Below are 25,840 nucleotides of genomic sequence, written 5' to 3'. Positions count from 1 at the left end.
CTGTTTCGATGACCACCTCAGTCAGAGGCACTCAGACACAAAGGTATGTTGGTACTGAAGAGATGAAAGAAGCAGGGAGAGGTAACATGGAGGGTAGAAAAATAAAAGAATCAAAGATTTATCTTGGGTGGTTTTTGTTGGAGACTCTTCCTGAAATGCAAACCTATAATTAACCTGCGGACGCTGGCAGCCAGCGCTGCAAATTCTTTGTTCTGCTCCTTCTAGATTGTGACTGCAGCTATTCTGTCTCCTGATGTCTTCACAGCTGTAATTTTGAGGACTGTGAAGGTTAATGACAGTGACACAACTCCAGGGAGAGCTCAGTAAAACTCAAAGATATCCATTCATCAACAATAAGCTATTACAAGTATTACATTTCTGTGCCGTCATCCAGCAGGCTTTCATCGAGATCCTTCTCACCCGTTAATAGGAGCACATCCACATCTAAGAGAAAAAGCCAAAGATTATCTTATTCCAGCACCAGCCTTTAAATCCTTTGAAATTATACATCTATTAGACGCACAAAGGAGATACTGTACTCACCACAGAAGTAGTAAGGTAGTAGAGACAGAGCACACATTCTCATGATTTGATTCTGATGATAGAGGAGTGTTAAAGAAATGTTTTGTCCTTCTGGACATGCTGCGCATATTTCTCACCACATAAATCTTTACCGTTTTGTCAGTGCATGGGAAAAACCAGTGATCTGTGCAAAAAAGGTCACTCTTCATTTTTCATTTACTCTGTACTCCCCTCCGTTTTACTCTGTACTTTAACCATTCTGAGACACACACACACACACACACACACACACACACACACACACACACACACACACACACACATGTTGTCTTGCTTTCTTACTTTACTTACATTTCAGTTTTTTTCTTAAGGCTCTGGGATTTCATGTTGATGCAAATTTCTAGTAAACAGACCCCAGGTCACTCAAGTCCCAAGAAGAAGTTGTGTGTGTGTGTATTTCACTGAAGTGGAGGGATCTTCTACATCGTTTTTACATTAGCCCTGGAAGAGATAGAGGAGGAAGACAGTGGTTTGGCTTGAGTGGAAACACAATGCCCAAAGGAGGTGTGTTTTGTTGTGTGGATGTCATATAATATAAACTTTGTACATGCATTTGCTTCTATTGTATGTCAGGATGATAGCGAGGGACTCACTGTCTTGAATCAGCACAGCAGATTTAAGGTGCATTTCCCAAAAGCGTAAGAACATAATATACAACATTTTATTCCAGCAGAGACTCGATGAACAACCAGATGTAGTTTAAACAAAACAGTTTAAAAGAAAACAACCACAGGGAAAACAAATGTTTCCAATCTGTTATTTACACTGTTAATGTTGGAGCTCATCTAATGCAGCCTGGTATGTATTTTATTTAATATTATATTCCATTAGCTTTCAATTGATTTAAGTCTTTTGAAAATGAGTTCTTGCACCAGATTGGTGGAATGGTATTGTGTTTAAAGGCAAGAAGTCCAATTTTGATAAAGTCTATAATTAACCAGAAGCCACATAAGGGAAATAAGAGCTCTGGGAGGAGGTGTGATGTTTTTAAATGTGAGTCTTCTTATCAGGAATCTGGCAGCAGCAGAAATTTTGCATCCATCCTACAGTCATTTGGGGAGACAAGAGAGGGAGGGATTTTGCTTTCATTCCAGTATACTTGAATATTTGGTGCCTAAAGGATAATTCTGCTCCTCAAGATGTGGATTCAGTGCCATTCAGTTATTGATTTCGTGTAGCATATGTCGTGTCACGGGCGTACAATAATGGCTTTTTATTATTTATTATAGTAGTTCAGCTGTTTTCACCATGAACTTTCCTATCACCTTTAACCAGGTATTCTCACATTTAACTTGCGCACAAATCTCGAACAAAACATAAATACATAATAAATGACGAACAGTATAAAGAGACGGGGGAAAAAGTAGGTGAGAGAAGCAGAGCTTAAGCTTAAGTGCAACATAGAAATGAAGACGAACTGAGGCCACTGCAGGGTCCAGGCAGAAAAGTCCAGAGGAAAGAAGAAAGAAATAATGAAAATGAAAAGGAAGAGCCAAAATTATGTAAATGAGCAGATAAGAAAGCAGAAGGAGTGCCATTTAACTAAGGGAAGGGCTGGGATATAAATACACAGGCAACTAATTAGGAAACAACATGCAGGTGAAATTAATCAAAGAGGCCAGACAACCACAAAGGCAGGGATACGACAGAGACAAGAAGCAAAATAAAACATGACACGCAAGAAAGTGAATAATGAAACAGAACAGGAAATAACCATAAAAGAGGGACACCAAAAAAAGCAAATAAAGGGGAAAGAGAGATACAGAATCACAAGATACATATGGGAAAAATAAGAAACACGAGGGACCAGGTCTTACAAAATACTGGAATGGGAACAAAAACAGCAGCCCCAAACCCAACATTTTGAGGTTTTGCCATAAAACATAAGGTTGTAATCAACAACAGCACTCAGATTTATGACCTTTGTGGTAGTGTATTTCTAGGGGCAAAAACACGAATGAGAATAAGTTTCCTGTCATGCTTTAAGCTTAGCACTAATAACGAACAAGCATTTTGTCTTTGTTGACTTGCAGGAAGTTGTTCATCTAGTTAATTATGTCTTCAATACACTGAATCACTGACTTTAAAAAGTTGAGGTCTCCAGGGTACAAAGATTAATATAAAAGTCTGTTAATCCGCCAGCATATTTATGATACGTTACCCCATGTTTCTTGACTATGTTACTTAGAGGCAAGATGTGCACAGTAAGAGACAAAGAAAGATGTCATCACTTCAGATAAGTTGAAAACCAGAAAAGTGCAGAGCCATAAGTTCTTCCCACTAGTCTACTCTTGGCTCAGGGTGAAGATAAATCTGGCAAAGCAAGAGTACTATTGGTTCTTTGCTCTTCCTCTCGTTGTCTCTCTCATTCCCCACATTCTTTGGCTTTAGTGTCTGTATTTCCGGTGTGACTCCCATCTCCCTTTGAATGCTTCACTTGTTTCTCTTTCACCTCTGTTTCGCTTCATCGCTCCCCATGGTGCATTATTTTTGTCGTCTTCTTTGTCCTGCCTTGTCCTCTCTGTTCTCCAACCTCGTTTTTTTTTTTTTTTTTTTTTTTTATAGCAGCTGCGTTTGTTTCCATCTTTGCCTTAAATCCTCCCTCCTGGCTCTCATTCTCACTTCTTATTTTTCATTCCCTTACTTCCACACAACTCTGCCGCATATTGAATCCTGTGCTGTCGCTGACTGAAGGAGACCCAAGCAGCATCAGGCTATCACCTGTCATTGATTCTGCACACTCCATAAAGCAGCCTCTCCTCTTCCACTAATATGACAATTAGGCTGGCCTCTTGGAAATCTATGAGGTGTATTTAAGTTCACATAAAGGAAGTAGAACAATCATAAAATCCTCTGCTGCATACTTAATATCCTTTTTCCATGTAGCAGTACAGTCTCAGGTACAAAACCCTGAAGGTCATCTTGGTGGAGCTCACCCTGAGGCAAAGTGGTACTTCTTTGAACATTCATTCCTCTTTCAAAGTTATTAAGTGTTTTAAGGCTCAAAGTCTTTTGGTACATTTGTATGTCTCCCCTACAATAACACAGGTCAGTTAACTGTTAAAACTTTCAGGTTATTGTTGTTTCGCCTTGAATATTACCTGCAGGCCTTTATTCACAATGAAAACATGGTTCTGGTACTGGTAGCACTAATACCGACTAAAGCTAATATGAAAAGAGAGCATATTTCTCCCATAGTGGCTTCGCTTCATTGGTTCCCTGTTAAATCCAGAATCAAATTTAAAATCCTTCTCCTCACATACAAGGTCTTGAGTAATCAGGCCCCATGCTGTCCTTAAGCTCTCATAGTACTGTATTACTCCAAATAGAGCACTTCGTTCTTAGACCACTGGCTTACTTGTGGTTCCTAGGGTTTTTAAAAAGTAGAATGGGAGGCAGAGCCTTCAGCTTTCAGGCCCCTCTTCTGTGGAACCAGCTCCCGGCTTGGATTCAAGAGACAGACACCCCCTACCTTTAAGAATAGGCTTAAAAATTTCCTTTTTGTTAAAACTTATAGTTGGGGCTGGATCATGTGACCCTGAACCCTGCAATAAGCCTAGGCTGTTGGGGGGGGGTTCCTAGGATGCACTGAGTGTTTCTTCTTCATTCACCTCTTTTCACTCACGATGTGTTTATACACCACTCTGCATTTAATCTGTATTCCTTTCTGGCTCTCTTCCGCAGCATGTCTTTCATCCTGTCCCCCTCCCCTCAACCCCATCCAGTCGTGGCAGATGACTGCCCCTCCCTGAGCCTGGTTCTGCTGGAAGTTTCTTCCTGTTAAAAGGGAGTTTTTTCCTTCTCACTGTCACCAAGTGCTTACTCATAGGGAGGTCATCTGTTTGTTGGGATTTTCTCTATATTATTATAAGATCTTCACTTTACAATATAAAGCGCCTTGAGGTGACTGTTGTTGTGATTTGGTGCTATATGAAATTAAATTGAATTGTGATGGCAACTGGTTACAAAAAAAAAAGTGAATATGTTCTGCAAACTTTCAGCTTGTATTAATTGTATTAATTCACAAGCAAAATACAGAAGAAAGTGAGCATATATATGGAGTTTTGCTCCTGTCCACCATAAAGTATGCCCACTACTCACTCTCTGTTTTTATTCTCCACTAACCTCTTACAGTGAGTTAAATAACTGGCTTTCAGCTGCTAAATGCCCCATGAGTCTACTGGTATTTGGTGCTAAGCAGGGAGTGTACAGCATCTACAATTTGTTGATGGAGGCAATGAGACTGAAATAACACATTTTTCATCCAAACTGCACAGTTAGTTTACACTTTGTGGGTCAGTTATTGAGCTTGGCCCATTTCCCCATGCATCACATGTCATAGTAATAACATGAGTTGTTGTTATTACAGAAAAATACACGCATTACCTGCAAACACTACATTTTTTTTGGTGAAAAGAAAAATTTGCCTTACAGTTTGCTTTGTAAAATGGCAATAATAGGATTTGAGTTGAAAAAGATCACATTTGTGTTCATTCTTCCTCTACAGGGTTTTTGATGCTGGGCGACCAGTGTGAAAAGGGATTATATTATAGGCTACTGCTTGAGTACTCTTTGATACCCCTGCATAATACTCAAAAGCGCCCTGTTAAATATTTCAATCATAAACACCCAAACCACCACCACTGTGTTCCCCATTAATACTGCTCCATTTCATTACCATTTTCCCTATATCTAGGACATGCATAATCTTGGTTTTCTTTCAACTCTTCATCCAAATTTTTAGTGCAAGTACCTCACAGCTGTGTGAAAGAAGCCTAGTGAGAACATGCACATCATCAAGACTAGGGTTAAGGCAGCGCAGGAGAGAAACCGCTGCATAACGAGATGGTAAAAGGAAAAAATAAAAAAGTTAGAAAGACTGAGGAGAGGAGGAAGCGAGAACCATGGCAACGGTAATAAGTGACAAAAGCATTTCAGAGCATATTAGCGTCTTCATTTGATGAGGCGGTGTTCTATTTGCATGCAAAGTACCCAGACCCCTGCAATAGAGGGTCAGTATCTATCTATAACGTGCATCCAATTCAACATTACAGACATTCCCCAGGTCTTTTTTTTTTTTTTTGCCGTCTTAAGTATTTCCTCCTCTCTTTTAAGCCTGTGTTCTTGAGTCCTTATCAGATCAGAATTAGTCTTCATTAGGGCTTTGCTTAAGACTGTAGATATCATTGATTGGCTGGTGATTTGTTATGTAAGTTGGCTACAGTGGAAATCATTTCTGGGTTGGCATTGATGAGATCCAAGGAGATACCTAAATCTGCCATCCCATCCCCACCTTTTTGGCAGCTTGAAAATTACCTGTCTAAAAACCTAATCAAATTGGTCTGAGATGGTGGAGTCAGACAGACTAACAAGTCTGTAAATTCAGTTGAAGTTAGTGGAGTGTGGAGCTGAGTTGAGCCGATGGGACGCTAAGACTCAGACTTATGCTTGACCAGCTAATGTTTGTATTTTTCCCTCCAGTGTTGTCATTTGCTATCTGTATTAACTACTTGGCACCCAAGGATGGCTTTTGGGAGTGTTCCCACAAGCCAGCTCAATCCCTGTATTTATATGTCACAACATTGGATGCAACAGTACCCCCACGGTGAAAGAACCAACATTTTTCCACTGACAGTATAATTTTTTTTTTTTTTACATTTTTTTAAATCCAGGGAGCCCACACAGTGTGCCAGCTACAATAGAACTTCAGTGACATCTACTGCCATTTCAATTTTAAACACAGAGTGCTATAGCACCCTGGGGTTGCATATTTTGGATTAGTGTCTCCTCCAAATGGCAAAATGTATATGTGACTTGTAGTATGCCTCGTTCAATGATAATGGCATACCACTGTATAGCTTGTACCATGCAGCGATGCTTCTGAATGGACTGGCTGTTGCCATTTGTCATAATTACAGAGATGCTTTGGCTCAGAACCATTTGCGTGCCCCACACACACACACACACACACACACACGCACACACACACACACACACACACACACACACACACTAGGCTTAGTACTGGTGTACCTACTTATTCTGCTGTCCCATGAAATTGTATAGCCCTGGGTGTCTAATTATACTAATCGAATGCATACTGCCTGGCATTTATTCATACATTATTAATAGCAGAAACAATAGAATCTCTGATTGGATATACTGGCTTCTTGACTTCTCATCTTTTCTTTCTGTTTCTTACTCTTTCCCACTTATCTCCCACTCCATCTCTTTCTCTTTTCTCTCTGCCCCATGACCTCCTTTCTTCTGTCTGTGACTCTTTTCCCCTTCATCTCCTGTAATTTGCTTGTGGGTGTTGAGTAATTAGCACTCCTTTCACTTCTATTCTGATGTCAGAGCAGGGAATTTGAGAAATGTCCCATAAAGATTATATGTCCTGATAAGGTTATGTCTGAGACTCCATTAAAGAGATGGGCTACACAATGGCTGTTTGTATCCTTCGGGAAAAAGAGCGAGTGTGTAAGAGAGGAAGACTGACAATGGCTACACAAAGGGAGCCCATATATCACTGCAGACTGTACAAAACTGTATATCACCTTTATCCATGGCTGCATTTTAACACAAACAGTATTCAGCAAAACTAGTTGATAATTAGTTCACTGTAATAAGTATTACAAAATCTTGTTTATACTGTCCATGATTATGATGACACATTGAATATGCTTATAATATTCAGGTTTACCACATACAGTTTTTGCACAACTATATGCAGTCCTGTAAAAACCTAAGTACCCACATGATTCAGTAGCTCATAGAACCACTCTAGCAGCAATAAGTTGAAGTAATGATTTGCTGTGTGACTTCATCAGTCTCTCACATCATTATGGAGGAAATTTGGCCCACTCGTCTTTGCAACGTTGCTTCAGTTCACTGAGGTTTGCGAGCATTCTTTAATACACAGCTCTCTTAAGGTCTTACCACAGCAATTCAGTCAAGTTGAGGTCTAGACTTTGGGCAATTGCTGCACCTTGATTCTTTCCTTTTTCAGCCTTTCTGTTGTAGTTTTGCTGCTGTTCTTGGGCTTATTGTCCTGTTGCATGACCTAATTCAGACCAAACTTTAGCCATTGGACAGATGGTCTCACATTTGACTAGAATACTTCAGTATACAGAGTAATTAATGGTTGGATCAGTGACCGCAAGGTGTCCAAGTCCTGTGGCTGCAAAACAAGCCCAAATCATCCCCCCTCCACCAGTGTGCTTAATAGTTGTTACGAGGTGTTTGTGTTGATATGCTGTTTATCACGACCAAACAGCTCCACTATCCAATGGATGCTGTTCCAGAAGTCTTTGTTCAGATGCAACTTTGCAAACCTAAGTTGTGCTGCCACGTTCTTTTAAGAGAGAAGAGACTTTCTCTTGGCAACCCTTCTAAACAAGCCATACTTGTTCAGTCTTTTTCTAATTGTACTCTCGTGTAGCTCTTGGGATTTTTGCAGTTTCTCTGATCATTGCACAGACAGACTTTGGGGTGAATTTTCTGGGATATCTACTCCTTGGAAGACCGTGCATTCTGTTAAGACATACCAGCATACTGCCAAACCTTTAGCTTTTATAGAGTTGGTCACATGTACCCATGATCATTTAATCAAGTGCATTTGATTAACAGCACCTGACTGCAACCTACTGTACCATCTTTATTCCTTAGGAAGCAGTAAGGGTGAACTTAGTTTTTTATAAGACTGCACCGAGCCCTGTAAAAACTTTCTTTATCACATTGGACATGTAGTATTTTCTTATTTTCACATTTGTCATGATTTTGTTTATCACGTCAAACTTGATTTTGTTTTAATTTAATATTTGTTTCTTTTAAACAAGTTAAGAAATAGATCACAGCAAAATCTGTTGCCAGTAGAGCTCTACGACCAACGACACTGATTTCAAATAAATTGAACAAGACAAAGACAGATCAAGCTGTCCACTCTCATATTCTGGATTGGATTGTGACTTGAACAAGTATGGACGGATCTGAAAAAAATTCACATTTCAAATCACAGAAAAGTAATTATGTTTTTGAGGAGGTTTTCAGTTTGATTTTGGAGCCTCAATACTGCCAGAACGGAAGAGGTGATGCTCACAGGCACCTGAACTGAGGGGCTGCAACAAGGGCAGTAAAAATTTAATAAGCTTTTTTTTTTTTAAACTGTAAATGATACGTTACTCTAGTAAAAGTCAACAATAAACATTTGGAGGTGGAAATGAGCATAACTGATCCTCATTGATGGATGTAACAGCTGACACAAAAAGGTCCAATGACACCACTGTACAGTCAGTATTACATTTTGCATTGTTTTACACAATGTGCGTCTGTGACTGTGGTCTAATGCTAAGGCATTTTGCATAAAGAAATTCACCTTGGAATATTCAAATGTCAAATGTTGCAGTTGTGCATGACTGTAAAAATAAAATGTTTTGTGTTTGCAGTGGTGGGGAGGGACTGCCACCCCACTAGATTTTCAAAGCAAATTACTCCATGAGATAAGTGTGGAGCTGTGGGGCTTTGTAAATTACAGTGTTTCTGTGGAATTTCTTTGAAAACACAATTTATTGCATGGCAGGAAATTTACTATAATTACAGATGAGTCAGACTTTAAGACTGTAACAACTTTATAAAGTTCTTTCTGGCAGCTCAATTGCAGAAACAGATCTAGGGGGTTGAGGCCAGGCCCTCATACCTTTTGAGGTTTGTGGTTTAAGTCAATATCAATTCTGAGAGCTTTCCTCCGTCAAGGCTAAGTGCTGGAGTCATCATTTTCTAGATGGATTGTAGGCTAACTTCATTTGGGTATCATTTGTATTTCCACATGAATTACATTCTAGACCTACATGCCTGAGTACTGCCCAGTGAAAAATGATTTGCGTCACTGGAAAGCATTTCATTTAAGTAAACCACCACTTCTCTCTCTCTCTGTCTCTCATCCTAGATAATACTTGATGCGTATTGAGCTCTACTCTCCCTTTATGCCTACAGAGATTTTTATTGATTTGTGTATGGGACACACCTTGTCCTCCGTCTTAGACAGGATGTCACCCTCTCTTTTTCTTCTGATGTCTCTTTCCCATAGGATTTAGATGTGTCATAGTGGTGTGATGTTTGATGTGGTGATGCCACAGTGATCTGGCAGCTGACTGGACACTTCTCCTGGAGTGGATGACTTAATCCATCACTCAGCAGATGTTTATCTCCCCTCGCAACAGAACAAAGAGATAGATGCTGTGTGAATACAAAGATGAAGCTTCACTCCAACAAACTAGCCTGCTAGTTAGTTAACCAATCAGTGACTGTGCCTGCTATAACCCACCCATGTTCTTTTTTTTTTTTTTTTTTTTTTAATTTTCACAGACTCTGCAGTTGAGTTGCTATGGCAGTTGTGGCTCCTCCCTACTTCTTTCTGCTGTGTTGGCTGCTGCGAACGGCTAGCTCGGCTTTCCCAGAGGAACCAGGGCCCCTGAACTTCATCCCTACAGAAGGTTTGACCTCCTCACTTTCTTGCCCTACTCCCTTTTACTCTCTTGCATTTCTCTCACCCAGGACACGATGTGAAGTGTTGGGTTGCAGCCAAATACGCATGATGATGAATGGGGGGGAAGGCTATGGAAAAGGCTTAAGGTCATGATGGTGACTGTGGAGTTTAGGCAGGCTCTCACACAATACGTGTTGACTGCCGTGCAGGTCAGGAGGTGTGGGGTCAGATTCAGGAATGAGACCAAACCCGTAGAAGGGGCTCTCTCATTCATGACTTTCCCACACAGACCCTCAAGAGACGCAGCCCCTCAAACACTCAGACTTCATGGCTCCATATCAGCTTGGCAGTCTCTAGCTTAGTCCAGAGATTGATTGACTGCAGTTCAATAATATTGACTGGTGGTTTTCCAGCTAAGTCCAGGCCCTTCTCTGTGTATCAATACTGAACAGCTGAATGTAGACTTGTCAGACAGCTGGGAGCTACCTATTGACTTGGCTACAGTAGACCCAGCAGCTGTGGTTTACAGCAGGTATAAGTGGAAACAGAAGGCTCATTCACTGTGTTCTGTGACCCAATCACAGTGGGTCTCAGGACAGAGCGATGCAGACACTGGAGTAAAAAAAAAAAAAAAAAAAAAAGACATACAGGATAAGAATAAAGTAAAGTATGAAAAAGAAGAAAAAAGAAAAAGAAGAAAGCAGGTGTGTTGACTGTAGAGGTGGAAGTTATAGAAGTATGATAGCAGAGAAGAGAGTACAAGAAAAGATATCAGATGAAAATGCTTCTATTCACCTTGTCAAGGTCAGAGACAGTTAACTATACTGGCTAGTGATCGATCTTATCTGTAGCTGTTATGTTTATTTTTGCATATCTGTGGTGCAATATGACAGAAAGCCACTGAAAATGTTTTATCGCTTTTATCTTTGGTTTGTCTCCCTTGTGGTTCCTCTTCCTCGATGTACAACACTGAACATTTACCTTTGTGATATTTGTTTCTGTCTTTTTGAATTATCCGAATCAGCTGGCAGAACATGCATTGCCAAACTTGTCAACAAAAAGCTGCATTTAAACGAACAATCCATCAAAAGTGAATTTCAATCAGGCAACAAACAAAAACTTCCGAATGTAATGACATATGAGGTGCAGTTCAGACATCTTTCATATTCAGATTATTTGTTTGGGATCTCCTTCGTGTCTCGGTATGCTTAATGTAGCGGATCGGCTGTTGTTTCAAATGCAGATCTCAAATGCTCTCTCCGCCTCACCTTGAATACTTGTTACTGAAGCTGAACTGTCAAAACAAACTAACACAAAACGACTTTTATGCTGACTACTTTTGGCAAAGATGGATGTCCATTTCTGAGAAGCAATTCTATTTGATTCTCGGACAGTGGTGAGAAGATACCCTGTGTTTCTGGGCCGACCACACAGAACATGGCTGAGACAAGAGCCCCTACACATCCAGAGGATCCTTCAAGTCAATCGGACACTCTACATTGGAGCAAGGTACAACGTTATCCCACACACATGCAGACACATACTGATGTACATATACGCAATTTTTAATGTCTTGTATTATCTGTTATCACTATATTTGTTACCAAATAACTTTTACGCTTCGCTTCACTTCAATTCAGTTTTAGTTCTATAGTTTCAAGTCACAGCAAACAGTCACATTATATTGTAAGGTAAAGACCCTACACCATGAAACCCAGGCCACCCAGGAACTACCGTAATCCACATTGATGTAGTAACCAGATGCGACCAAAGGTGAATGGCATTTTTGACTTCATGTGACGACATGTGAAATATCTGCTCATGATGCGAAGTGGATGAGTCCTGAGTTAAACCTTTCACAGCTTCAGCTGTGTCCAAACAGGAAGCAAGTCACAGTGCCGTGGTGACGAGAGACCCTAGAAACATGTCCTTCTATACACAATAGCATTCCATTAGTATGTTCCAGACTCCTTAGAATTCCAAAAAACAAAATCAAATGAATACTAATGAATATAATATGAATACTAAAATAATAAATAGCTCTTTCAAACTATATATAACCTGAAGCCTCATCTCCCAAACTGAAGTCAGGGCTGTAACATAAGAAAATGTGCATAAACACGTGCTTATTTATTCTTGATATTGTCGCAGTTAGTTATTGACAGCCGATCAGACATGCAGCCCTCCCGCTTCTGCACAGCTGACAACAAGGTGGCTGTAACAACAATGCCTGGTTATAAGCTAAATTTATTCTACCTAAGATTAGGCTTGAGAGACCTAAAAATCACGCTTTCCCTCTGGTGAACAGTTTGACTACACTGTTACATTGTATGAGGGTTTAGTCGCTAATTGCGCGAGTCTGGCAACATTAGCTCCGCATCAAAGAAAGCTTCATTAACACCAGCTAACAGCTGTACTTACCAATAGAAAAGTTCCTCAGCAACTCACCTCAATATCACTTTCATCAGCCAGAATCTTCAGTGACTCGTTGACCCAATTTGGAGTTCTTTCACAAAGTTTTACAGCCTCCTCCAGAGTAAATAGAACATCCACACAGTGCGTTCTCACAGCTAAGGTAAACAGCGGACTGACAGCGTAGTACTGATCCCTGTCAAAGCATGTGAGGTGACTTGGGGGGTAAAAAATGTAAATTTTCACTAAATATTTAATTGACACGTCAGTTTTTATACCTGATTTTATTGTTAAGTATTGTTGTTATTCAAATACATTACAATATATTGTGTACAAAAATATTTTTATACACAAACGGTAGAAGAAACTTGTGGGCCGGCTGCAATCGTTGCTGGGTACAGACATTACACAACTTCAAGGAAGAACAGGCAAAAAAAACCGCCAGAGACCGAAGCCTCAGCTTTGAGTAAGCAAGCTACCAATGTTAAAGCAGGGAACCAGTGATAGACATATGACAGGACGATAAATACAGTAGAGGGTTAGCAGACAACTTGAAATATCCGCTAGCAACCAGCTGTCAGCTACAAAGCCATGTGCCACAAGCGAATCACTGCCTGTGTGGATGCACCATAATGATAATGTCAGGATTCATCTCAGAGGAGCTGTGCAAGTACAACTGAGGCTGAAGTACACCCAGATGTTGTATTAACACACATAAAAAAATATCAGTAGTTTTTCACCCGTGAAAAATGGCACCACAAAGCCAAGGGTCTGTAGCTTGGGGTACCTGTTTGAACCATTAGCCTCTCCTTAATATACTTTGTCTCTTGAGTGTTAAAGAGACTCAGTGGACTGCTAGGATCGGCAAAGTGAGCGTCACGCCTGAGTGAGGCAGCCAAAAGTATCAGGAGGCTAGCTTTTAGTAGCCTTGAGTCCACTTGCACAGCAGAGAAATACAAATACTGAAGAACTATCTGACAACTGGAAAACTACAGCAGAAATAGACGTGCAGCAAAACTGTTAATCAGTCTGCACAGCTGACAACAAGGTGGCTGTAACAACAACGAACACCTGTAAAAGTTAACATTATTAATTGTTTTACTTATTTCTTATGAAAATATGACATTTATTCATAATGAACATTAATGCAAAGTTCATATTAAGTCAAAAACCAAATCTGACTTTCTTCCCACATTTCTATATTACAGTTACAGTACATTACCATTTTCTCTTAAATTCATTAGCTTGTTCTGGATTTAATGGATTCACAAAAGCTGGTGAAACAGTAAACACACAGTGTAATATACTGTATTACACTTTTCTGGTCTTAGTCTCTACTTAAAGCACTTTTACACAACAAAGGTTAGCACACAATCATATACGTACAGCACTGTATTTCATGTATACACACTTTTGTCCATCACACACTTGAACAAGAACACTGACATGTGGGTTGGAAGAGTCAGAGATCGAGCTACCTCCAATGAGCGACCTGCTCTACTCCCCCGGCCACAGCCGCCCCAGATAGCAGTACATCTCAGTGGCTGTGTAATTATTAGACAACAGATGTAATTTTCAGTCATCAGTTCCTTCTGAAATGTCTTGACTGGGCATTTTTTTCCCCACTATCAAATTAAACACATAAAACAACACTGTCAAACATGTAGTGTCTGATTATATGATGCCACTGTAATAACAGCTTGTACATACACAAGAAGATAGCAAGGAGTAAATCAGATTAGCTTGCTCATAGAGGGATCAGAATCCCACTGGACTCGCCCCTCAAGTTTCAGCATGTTTTTATTAATCTTACAAAATAAGTTTATTGACAACTAAATTAACCCTCGCATTGTTAGAAACCCGGCAGATACAGCTGTTTTATTTTACTCTGGCTGGTTTGATATTTGTCTAACTAAAAGGTGTGTGAGAACAACATGATGCCACCAAGTACTCAAACAGGAACATTAGAACTGAGCATATGGAAGTGTTATATAGGCCTGCGCAGAATATCCTCATAGTCATGTTGAAAGAATAACTAACGACCTGTGACAACAAGCCACGAGTGTACTGTGTACCATCTGTAAATGTTAAGACAGAGCGGTTGAGACCATGTTGTTATTTTATTACTAGTTAGTAACATGTTTCATAAGCTGTCATTCTCTGCGCTGGAGTATCTGCATGATATTTGACCTGACAAATATCAAGTCAAGTGAGTTGTCGTTTGTTCTCCATGTGATGATGGTGTCCATATGCCTGTCAGTCTGTGGAATGTGATGATCCTGAACAGACGGTAGCCCTAGTGGTCAGGAAAGCTGGAAGCACAGCTTCCTCAGCTGCCCCACTGCTGAGCAACATCTGGTTCCCCACCAGCGCCATTCAGGAGCCAACCTGAAGCTGGCCGAGTGAGCAAAAAGCTAACAAAAAGCATGCACCTTAAGATTTACTGTCCATGTTGTCCAGAAATTAACTTAGCTTGAAATATCCTCAAAGAATGAGACACAGTTTCTGCATATGGTGCTGGTTACTTGCTGTAGTGGAAGGAAGATTGAAGTGGTTTCCAATAAGAGACGCCACTGCTGTCCAGGAAATGACCCAGTCCCTGGCCTCCAGCAGGTCTAACTTCACTACTGAGACTTGGTAGTAAATATATCAAACTATGTAACATGGTTCCAGCCCTTCTGTCTGCACTGAGAGGATCTATAAGCACACGCATGCACACGGCCTGGTAATAAAACTTCCCGCAGACAACTATAGCTACTGTAGTCTGAAGGTCTGCTTTATAACAAACAGTCATGAAACACTTTAAAAGATTCATTTTAATTTACAGCTGCAGAAATTTTTCTTGAATAGGAGGAGTAATCTGATCTGAATGTCTCAACCAACTAGAAGAAGGAAATACTAAACTTACAGGCAGAGCAGCAGAAGAGGCGAGGGGAGGGGGGGGGGTGTTTGGTGGCAGCTTGAGAGACACAAAGAAAGAAAGTTTCAAGACTATATTTATATATTTCTTGTAAGTGGCTAATACTGTTTGTGGCTTCCTGGCGGTAAACGATCAGCCTTGAAAGAAATAGATCCATGTGCAAATGCATTTGTGAGCCAGAGACAACCCAGCAGGGTGACTGAGTTTTAAAATGTACACTGTAAAAATAAGTACCTGTGGTGGCAGGTATGACTGCCAAAAGCTTCAACAGAGTGCATGGTCTGATAAGACGCCTCACTCATCCCCAAATCCTGTCACCATTAGCATAGCTGCTCCTCTGACTGCAAGCACTGCTAAATCTCTGCCCCAAACACCTGCTGAGAGCTGCTACCTCTCCGTGTCCTCTTCCCATCCTCGCTAAATGAAAGTAAACCCTGTATTTGACTGGCGCCAAGTGGAGTAAGCATCTTGCTGTGTTAAGCCCCATTTCATTGCTGTTAAGATGAGCAGCTGTGAATCCTGTGGTCTTCAGCTCCCAGTCAGATCCAACAGGCAAATCCACACAAATATAAACCAATTGGAGAGTTTACCAATTGACAGTATGGCTGAAGGAATGACTCTAACTCTTGAATAACTGTTCCAGACATTTTTGCTCTCCAACTTTGTGTATGTGTGTGTGTGTCTGTATGTGTTGCCTGCACGTTCTGCATTACCTGGAGAGAGAAGTGCTAACTTACTGCCAGTTTGGATGTTTTTTAGTGTATTAGCCCACTAACACCGATCTTGAAGTCAACAGAGGTCACACTCAGGTCATTTGCCTTGTGGCAGTCAGACAGGGAGACGCTCAGTTGTTGCAAAGACTCTACTGAGGCTGGAAGAGAAAGTTTAGTGTGTAGACAAGGCTGAGAGTGCATATAGAGACAATGACCCATGAGTAGGGATACATGGACAGACATCCTGGTTCTATGAAGTGTGCAATTTAAAATCTCAGCAGTTCAGCACTTAAGATCTGTCTTAATAAGCAATAATTTGCTAAATGTATCTTCTGTGAGTCAGCTATCAACAATGATCACCTCACTACTTAACCAAAAACAATAAAATGAATTAAATGTAAAAGAAACTTCTTTTGGAGCATTTGTAGTCATTTTCATTTTTCAGCAGTTATCTCATTGTTGTTGTCTTGTGGAACAGCGGTGTCCATCAGTTTCCGTGACACTCAAAATACTTAAGTGCACTTGAAGGCACAGTTCACCTCCAAATCAAATGCACACATTATTCATTTGGATTGTAGTGCTATTCTTCCACTGAAAACTGTTTTGGTGTATAGCTTTGGAAATATCTTCTAAAGCGATGTCTACCTTATCTTGAATAAAATCAATCTCTGAACGACATTCGCCTTAAGCTCCAAAATGATACATTTCGTCAGCATTCCCTTTTCAGATATCAAATAAATCCCCAAATCTTGTTTTGAACAGTTTTATTTAAAAACTGTTTTCTTTCTACCAAACTACATCTGCCGATTATATCACTGTGGAGAAGGAAGCATGTGTCTACTCATACTTTTGACAGCCTGATAACATGTAAACATTGAGGATTTCCCTCTTAGATGAGCTGTAATGTTAGCTATCTGCATGCTTATTTTGGTCGGTGGATAGCCAAATGTTATAAATTTAATATCTGAAGAGGGTCTTTGACAAAATTGTTGCTCCCTCAATGAATTGCTGACTTTGTGCAGGATTTAAGTTTAGATTTCAGTTTTGAAAGCATTACCAATTATCTTATTAGATTTAGTAATATCTGCAGGCACATAGGAACGTGGAAATTGTTGTCCCATCTCTCACGTACTTATACAGCACTCTCTCTCAGTCAGCAATGTCTGTGTAACTGAGCAGTCAGTTCAAGTCCTCCATTTCAGTTGCTTCACTGGTGCAACTTCTGCTGCACGCTGAATTTGCAGACTCCGAAAAGTTCAGCAATGCTCATACTAAACCACAATGCTGCAGCTAAAGCAAGGAAAAAAATGAAAGAAGGATAAGAAAACTTGGTGGCTTAAGAGGTCTTGACTTTGAGTCTACTGATGTTTGTAGAAGGTTTGTGAGCTAGTCAAGGAAGAAACTTCGAAAATGTTAATAGTTTCTCTTGAGCCTGTGTTGACCCTTCAATTACCAGGTCAAAAGGTTTGGAGCCATTCATGAAATAACAACTCAGGCACGTGCTTATTATACACACAGATAAGGGTAGACAAAGAGACACTTGCTGATTGTAGTTTAGGACAAACTATGAGCAAAAGAATTGAGGTGATTGAAGGTTTGACACACATCCTGCAACATAAACATGAAATCTTTGCACACCCTTAACCCCAACCTTATGCCACATGCAGTACACAGAAACTCAATAACACACATGTCAACAAACAAAAGCATACAGGCCACAGGCTTTGCATCATTCAAACAACCTGAATTGGAGAAGACATGGAGAAGGAAAGAGAAGCAATGTAAATAATTCCTCGTGCTTTGCACTATGAGAGACAACAGTGCCGGCTGCCAGCCACTAAGACTAGGAGGCCTTTTGCTATATTCATCATGCTGAGACAATGCTGAAGCAGCCTGGATGAGATTACGCCTCACTCTCTAGCCCTCTCCACTGTTTTGAGAATGCTTAAACTTTGACCTGTTAAGGAGGGGTACACCAAGCTAGTGTTTGGTGATTTTGCACTTCTTCGCCACTTAGCAATTCTCCTGCTTTGCTGTGCTGAGAGAGGGCTGTAATATTCTGACACAGCAACAGGAAGTGAAGATAAATTATTCAGAAGAGGGGTAACCTGATGGCTCTTGGCCTACCTGTGCTTTTATCAAGCACACATTCTCACAGCTGTCTCTTTCAGGAAAATTAGATGCAAACACACACTTAGATACACACTCTCAAATGGTATGAATACTCACACACGCAAACACTTGTGCACCTCTCTTCTGCAAAAGAAATTAGGAGAGATCATGCAGCACAGATGGAAGGTAGATCTGGGTCGGCGATGGGATCGATACTGGAGCACTGACATGGCTATGGCAGATTTACAGATAAACTCGTTCAGAGCAAAGCCCTTAGAAGAAACCCATGCTTCAGATCCATCCTGGCCAATACCAAGGCCTAGATCAATATGCAAACGTCAGCTGCTAGCTTCTTAGCCTGTCTCTGGTTTAGTAGGCATTTTTCAAGGTTACTGCAAAATTATCAGCAGGCTAAGAGTGTGAAAAAGTAGTGTTTGGAAAATCATGAATACATGCATGGTGTTAGGTTTTGGACCACGTGTAGGCAGCATGTGGGGGCGTGAAAGCATCAGTGTAACAACCTGATTAAATCATCCATTAATTCAATTTTAGGCCTTTGAAAAAGACTGATAAGCCGAATTTGGGGCCTAGCAGAAAATTCAATGCAGCAAGTCAAGTTTAATGAGCAGAGGCAAAAGGAAAAAAATCATTATGCAGCTGGGTGCCAGGGAGAAATGGACAACATTGTAAATCTCTTCCCTAATCTTCCCTAATAATAAATAGTAGGATGTGTCACATAACTGCATGTGCTGTGGCCAAATTATACACAAAGTAAAGAAATATTTAGAAGTAAACACACAGGTTCCAAAAGCAGATGACATATTCACGATCAGAGCATATTTGCATTGGCACGCACTAACCTGAGCTAGCAAAAGTATCCGAGGTGTGAAGGAGCTGGTCGTGCCTTGCCTTAAGCTTCGGGTGAAGCTGTGTTGGCTAACTCCAGCTCTTTGTTCCTCCCTCTCCAGGGATGACCTTTTCCGTGTAGAGCTGGACATCATTGCAGGCGATGAGATGTTTTACAGCAAGGTAAGTACCTTCTGGGTAGACATGCATAGCATTTACAGCCTTTTAGGTGTGCATATTACTTTTAAGTTCGGAAATGTCATTTTCCGCAACATAAATGCCAGGCTAACTGGCAGTATTTATCTCTGTTTTATTTCATGTATAGAAAAGAACATGGGAGTCAAACAAGAATGACATCCGGATCTGCAGGATGAAAGGCAAACATGAGGTAAGACAGCGCCTGTCTGTGTATCTTTTTCTTAAACATACTGTAGAGTCTTTATTTATTTTGGCTCTTGAACATAGAGTGCTTTGGCTCATTCTTACACATCCTGCAGATGCAAACTAACTTAGGTCATATTTGTGTCCATCTGAATTATCTGCATCCAGTAATTCTCCTTTTAGCTCTGATTTTGTCTCCACTCTGTCCTGGCAAAATATCTGGCTCTTGAGCTGATAAATGCTCTACCGTCTTTTCCAGTTAGGCACTAAGCAGCCTGTTTTCATCTAAAAGCTTTTTGCTGTGTCACAGAACAGCACCGAGGAGACAAGTGACACTCGACCATACAGTGGACAAGAAAATCAAAATACCCACTTAAAGACAAAATAAAGCTCAGTGGAGCAGCAGAATCAGGTGGCTGATGTCTGCGGGGTTGATCATTTGAGAAGACTCTTTCACATATACGTGGTGTCGATATGATTTGATCACAGCAGCTGTAGGAATTTAATCACTTTTCCAAAGAACAGTAGCTTGTAATCCATAAAATCCATAACGGGATGATATTAAAATGGATTTTATTGTTCTGTATGAAACATCAATTATTATCACTGAAGAAGACTTTGGAAATATCCTGTTGGTGCATAGAGACACATGCACTGATTCAGAAGAAAATGAAAAGTGTTTCATTTTTCATTTTCACTGTGATGTTCATCACTTTTTCATTTTTTCATCACTTTTTCATTTTTAAATTTTACCACAAGCATTCTCTGCGCTGTCTATCTTTTCATTTCATCATTTGCATTTGCTGTAAATTGGAGTGAGCAGTGTCTCTCTGCAGCTTGAATTTTTTTTTTGCAGCAAATTTGAGCTGCACACCAGCACAGAGTCTGTAAAAAGCTGTTTAAATTAATCAGCTTCCTTTGAAAAATCTTTGAGTGAAAGATCAGTTACGCTGTCTCTTTCTCTCTCTCCTTGACACACACACGTGCACACAGCGCGCTCACATACAGCGCACATACAGTATGCGCACGCACTTTGCTCTACTAAATTATGGCACATGTTTTACCTTTTTGCCCGGAGCCTCGGTTTCATTGTGCCAGTCATCTGATTGTCAGCCCTGCTGGCACAGCCTTAAGAAGGAGGGCTGTGACCACATATTATTGTCCCTACTCATCCAACCCATCACTCACACAGAAGCGCACATCGATCAGAAGAGCATTGCCACTCCTGCCAATATAAAACTTGTTCCACCATCATGAGTTAGGACTGCAGTCTGTGCCCTCAGAAAATGCAGGTGGGCACCAGGAAGCCGAGACAGTAAGGAAGATATGGGGTAAAATGTCTCTGCAGCCACCAGCAGCCCACGCCTGAATACCTTTTATATCTCCAACACACACACACAGTCCTTGCTGCTGTCTGCCACACATAAACATCACGTATTCAGTGTCTGTGTGTGGGTGTATGCAGGTGTGATGGTTGTGGTTGACAGGGGAAACATGGGCTCTGTCCCCTCCAGGCACAGAAAAAAATGACTTATTTAACACAGTGAGAGAACACCTGACATTAAATCTGTGTGAGACATCGCCAGACAGAAACACAATGGAGAATAGAGGGACAGAGACAAAAAGCTAGGCATAGAGGAGGGAGGGGGAACAGTGTGGGTCCCTGTTGGCCGGCCCTGCGGAGAGCTGTGGGGCTGACTGAGATATGAAAGGTCTTCTTGCCCCTAATGACTGTGCTGCCTGGTAATGCTGTGAGTCACACGGCAATGTGAGGAAGATAAGAACACCGCCAGGTCCTCTCAGTCAGCTCTCTAGGCTCAGATGCATGGGAAAGGATGTGCTTGTGTGTGTATGTGCGTGAACCAACAAGCACATCCAGTCACGCGTGCATTCATTCCCTGACGGTGCATATTTGCTGCTTATATTTGGTGTTAAAATAGGACTTAAACACAAGTATTTTCATTCATAATTACACTGAAAATATGACAAATATACACTAAGATAAAATGAAAGTAGAATAATTAACAAAATATAGCCAAAATATAATATAAAATGTAACAAAAATATATACACTAAAATTATAACAGAATATGCAGTGCATTGCATTTTAAAAAGTAGTTCCTATGATTTTTCATCCATGCTGAGGCTGCTTTACTACCTATGAATTAGTAAAGCAATGCAAATCCATTGGCTGGAATACATAGCAAAACCGCTAATCAAACACTGGCACTATTAGTGGTGCTTCATAAGAGCACTTCATAAAGACAGAGTGCTTCATACAATATTTCAACAGCAGTATTTTGGTATAGTCGATTTAACTAAAACTCAATTGAGAGAACATTTAGAGACAAAATATCTGCATTTGAATTTGCACTGTTAAATACTGTGAAGGTCTAGTGTTGTGAAAAAATGGGCTGATTGCTTTTGTTGCTTGAAGTTGAGTGAGGGCTGTGGGTTTTTGGTCTAGCTCAGACAAAACATGACCGAGAGTCAAAATGACAGCTTTGGCTGTGGCTGTAAAATGCAGGTCCAGTGACAGGGGTTTAAATCTGGCCATTTTAATGGTCTTGCAACCAAAATTAGCACCGTGTCAGAAACTTTCACATTGTAACTGTTGCTGTAACCTAATATCTTCTACCAGTACACCATCAAACGGTTAAAAATTCATTAGATGGAGGTAAGTTTTGCAAAACGAACTGGTTTGGTTGGGTTAGCAAAAGCTGTTTTATTATCATGTCCTCCAGCTGTTATAACCACGCCAAGATCGAGGAACATGGAGACAAATATAGGAGGAATAGCTGTGCATTGTAGCCCACGATTTAGTAGGTAATGTCATAGCACAGCATGAATCTTGATGTCCTACCCAAGTATATCGGTGCCCCTGGCTTGCATTGAACTAATAAATGCTGCTGGAGTCTCACAGTGTGTCGCCTCCTTAAGGAAAAGCTTTTAAAATCATTGGTCATGTGAACAAATTATTTTGTTTGCTTTACTGAAACTTTTCCATGTTCACAAATTTCACATCCCATCTAAGCTGGCATGTCAAAATACAGGGCAGGGCTCTTTTTAATGTTAGCCTATTATTAATCTCTGTAAACAGAGCTTCACACATGAATATGCAGAATGCCGTCCTGGTGAAGTGGAAAGGTGGGAACACATTTTCTCAAGCACATTCAGCTATCATCTGGCCTTGATTTTGCTTTTTATTAGCATTTTTTTGGTTTGTTTGTTTTTACATTTGTAAAACTGACACACAGATATCCCCTGGCTACACTGGAAGCCTCAAAAATATTGGCTCTAAGTCATCAGACCATAGCTGATGACTTCCTAGATTTGTGCTTTAAATTACAGTAAATAATTAGAGCTTGTGTACAGTGAGTTATTGTCTACTTGTTTCATTTTGGCTTTACTGCACTGCAGAGCTGCATTGTAAATTTGGTGATTTTTAGATTCTGCAAGGCAGCTTTTTAGACAAGACAATCATATTATTTAAAATGCACATATCATATCACGGTGATGATAAATTTTGTATCACAGCATCAATATTATCTTGATATATTGCTGTCAGCGGTATTTACTGAAGCACTTTTGCACTTGATTGCATCAGACTGCTCCGGGTGCTTTGGTTACCCCCTGTTGCCATTTTGATTATCGTGCTGGAGGTCAAGGAGGGTGCCTGAATATTTAACAAAAGAACAATCATTTTGTGCATCAATGCATACACGTGAACTTGGTGTAGAGATTTTTACAGACATGGATCATCAGCCCTCAAATACTGTACATTTATACATATTTATACACACTGTTCACAAGAGTTTTATTGCGTCTACACTAGACATCATGCCTCTGATTCATGAATGCCATCATGCCGTCCAAAAGCGCACGCTGTTGCCGCTGGTTTAGTGTGGTTCAGTGTGAACAACCAAAGGCAACATAATGGGGAGGTCTTTTCACCGGCATTACAGCGCAACGTCTGTGTGAAAGGGCCTTTTGTTTCTCACCTACCGATACATGAACACAATTAAGAGTCAGTTGTTTTATGTGCCTCCCTTATTTCCCTCCCTCCTTCTCTCTCTCTCTCTCCTCCACTTCACCTCCTGAAAATGTCCTGTTCTGCTTGGGGGATGGTTGTGTCAGATGTGATACATTCGCCACCTCATAATTGGTTTTGTAATTAAATGTTTCTGCTTGGTTGATTGCAAAGGACATAGTATCTCCCTAATTAGGCTGAAAATTCAATATCCTAATTCTTTCACCTCTTTTCTTTTCCCATGTTGACCAAACTATTGTTGATGAATGCAACAGTCGGCCTTGTTGTCACTCACTATGCATATTTTCCTTTGTCCATGCTTTCCGCTCTCTTTATCTTGCTTGTATTTGCCCTTTTGATTGTCTCTTGCTGCCATTCGCTCTTCTTATTTCGCTCCTTCCTTTCTCTCCTCATAAAAGCGAGAGAGAGCGAGAGCAAGATATTGTGGGTGAGACGTTCCCCAGAGGTGGCTCTGTGCCAGCATATCAGGCTGTGGCAGCATGGGCATGTAGACACAAACAAAGGCAATACTATATAGAAGATATTTAAAGAGTGGTTGGGCATCATTATAAGCAGCACTTAGCAAGATTGTTTGATCAATATTGTGTTGATCGTGCTCTCAGAGGAGCTCTGGGTTTGCAGTCGACCAATCTAGATGCCTTTTCTGTGTAGAATCATCACAAAATTTGCTTTTATTGTTTTTTTTTCCAGTTTAAAATACCCCAGGTGAAGTCACTGTTCCTTTTTTAAAACTCGCCAATATTTCATAAAATAGCTGGTTTCTGTGCATTTTGATTCTATATATGTGCCAAGCCCCATACTTTGGACTAGAGTCCCTCAAGCTCACAATGAAAAATGTTTTTTTTTTTAGTTCAAAGACATTGAATATGGAGAAAAGAAAGCTCATCCCAAAACAGCAATGTAAGGGGACCTGAGTTTTATAAGCCCTGTCAAAGGTGTACCCCGATGAAGCTAAAAATCTGGCTTCAGGATGCTCTTCTTTTTTGTCTTTTTGTTTCCAAAAAGCCAATCTTCCTACATACAGTATCACATTTAATTATAATAATTTGCTTTATGTGACAATTTGCCACAGTTTACTGATCACATCACCAGCTGGAGAGCTGTGCAAAGGTGATCCAGGTTAAGTGCTGTGGTCAAGGATTGCATTGTGTGTGTGTGTGTGTTTTTGTGAATGTCTGATGTGTGCATGTTTTCACCACTGATTGGAGCTCAGATGACCCTGTGATCTGTAGGTCTTGCTACAGTTTGGCTCCACTGCTGGGGCTGCCACATGGCTGACTGGCCTGGAAACTGTCTCTACTTCTTCATACTGTATATCCTTGTATCTCTATCATCTCACTTCTTCTCCCTCTCACGCTTCCTTCTTGTGCGTGTTGTTTGTTTGTGGCCTGTGGTATGTTCAGTCAGAATTACCATCAAACACTGAAGAAGGGTTTCAGAGGGATGCGGATTAGCTTTAACATGCTGAGTAAGACCGCAGCACTCAGAACAGCACATTGCTGCTAATTTGGTACCGCTGTTAATTTATCCTCCGCCCACATGCACACAAACATATACACACACTTTGTTCCTGACATGAAGAGTCACTCTGTTTCCAGTCAAAATTGTGCATCGGGGATTATTCTGGAAATGACAGACCTGTTGTTAATGAGTGGGGAAGAGGGTTCGCCAAGGCTTTGTGTGTGTGTGTGTGTGTGTGTTTGTGTGTATTGTGTATACAGTATATGCCTATGAGTGTGTGGGTGAGTTCTGGCTCAATGGTGGCTCTTGGCAGAGTAGCGCTCTCTTCTCCCTGGTTGCTAACATCAGGGGACCAGCCAGGCATGTAATGGAAACTTTGGAGATTTAGAGGAGCAGCTTGCTAAATACAGCCCCCTGATGTACTGCCTTAGATGGCTCCCATTGTAAAAAACATTACTGAACCAGGTCATCATGATAAGTTATTATATTTTATGGGACTATGAAAACTGCTGTGGTTGCTCTTAAACCAGGAAAATGAGCAGAATATTTTACGATCCTTACCTGTTTTGTATTTTGGTTAGAGCAAAGATGAGAATCTTTATTGTAGCTGGAGGTAAAATACCTTTAAATTTGGAGTAAAGAGTGATCGTAAGAACCCCCCCCCCCCCCCCCCCCCCCCCCCCCGGGGCGAAGGTTTATTCCAAATGAAAAGGTTGTTTATCATCGAAGACTAAGGGTTGAGTTCTGGACAACAGATGAAAAGCACATGGTGAAGGTGGAGCCTTCTCAGATTTAATGGTGTCTGCTGCAGGTTGTTTGGAGCTGTTGTGTTGTAGCAACAGCGTACGCATTGTTGTTGATCCTCTGTCTGTGTTTGA

At 40.7% G+C, this 25,840-nt stretch overlaps 1 protein-coding gene across 1 annotated transcript in view; it reads left to right on the top strand.

The window, feature by feature from the left end:
- Nucleotides 1–25,840, top strand: part of sema6bb (sema domain, transmembrane domain (TM), and cytoplasmic domain, (semaphorin) 6Bb) — a 139,774-nt gene that overhangs the window by 52,047 nt on the left and 61,887 nt on the right. Inside the window, exons 2-5 of the mRNA XM_030727710.1 lie at nucleotides 9,946–10,073; nucleotides 11,461–11,575; nucleotides 19,192–19,252; nucleotides 19,395–19,457. Coding sequence (XP_030583570.1) covers nucleotides 9,965–10,073; nucleotides 11,461–11,575; nucleotides 19,192–19,252; nucleotides 19,395–19,457 — 348 coding nt within the window. The 5' untranslated portion in view covers nucleotides 9,946–9,964. The remainder of the gene's footprint in view (nucleotides 1–9,945; nucleotides 10,074–11,460; nucleotides 11,576–19,191; nucleotides 19,253–19,394; nucleotides 19,458–25,840) is intronic.

The sequence above is a fragment of the Archocentrus centrarchus genome, chromosome 4, assembly GCF_007364275.1.
Source record: "Archocentrus centrarchus isolate MPI-CPG fArcCen1 chromosome 4, fArcCen1, whole genome shotgun sequence".
In the NCBI taxonomy this organism is placed as follows: Eukaryota; Metazoa; Chordata; class Actinopteri; order Cichliformes; family Cichlidae; genus Archocentrus; species Archocentrus centrarchus.
Note: the sequence above shows the minus strand (reverse complement) of the source record. Positions and strands in the feature narration are given on the sequence as shown.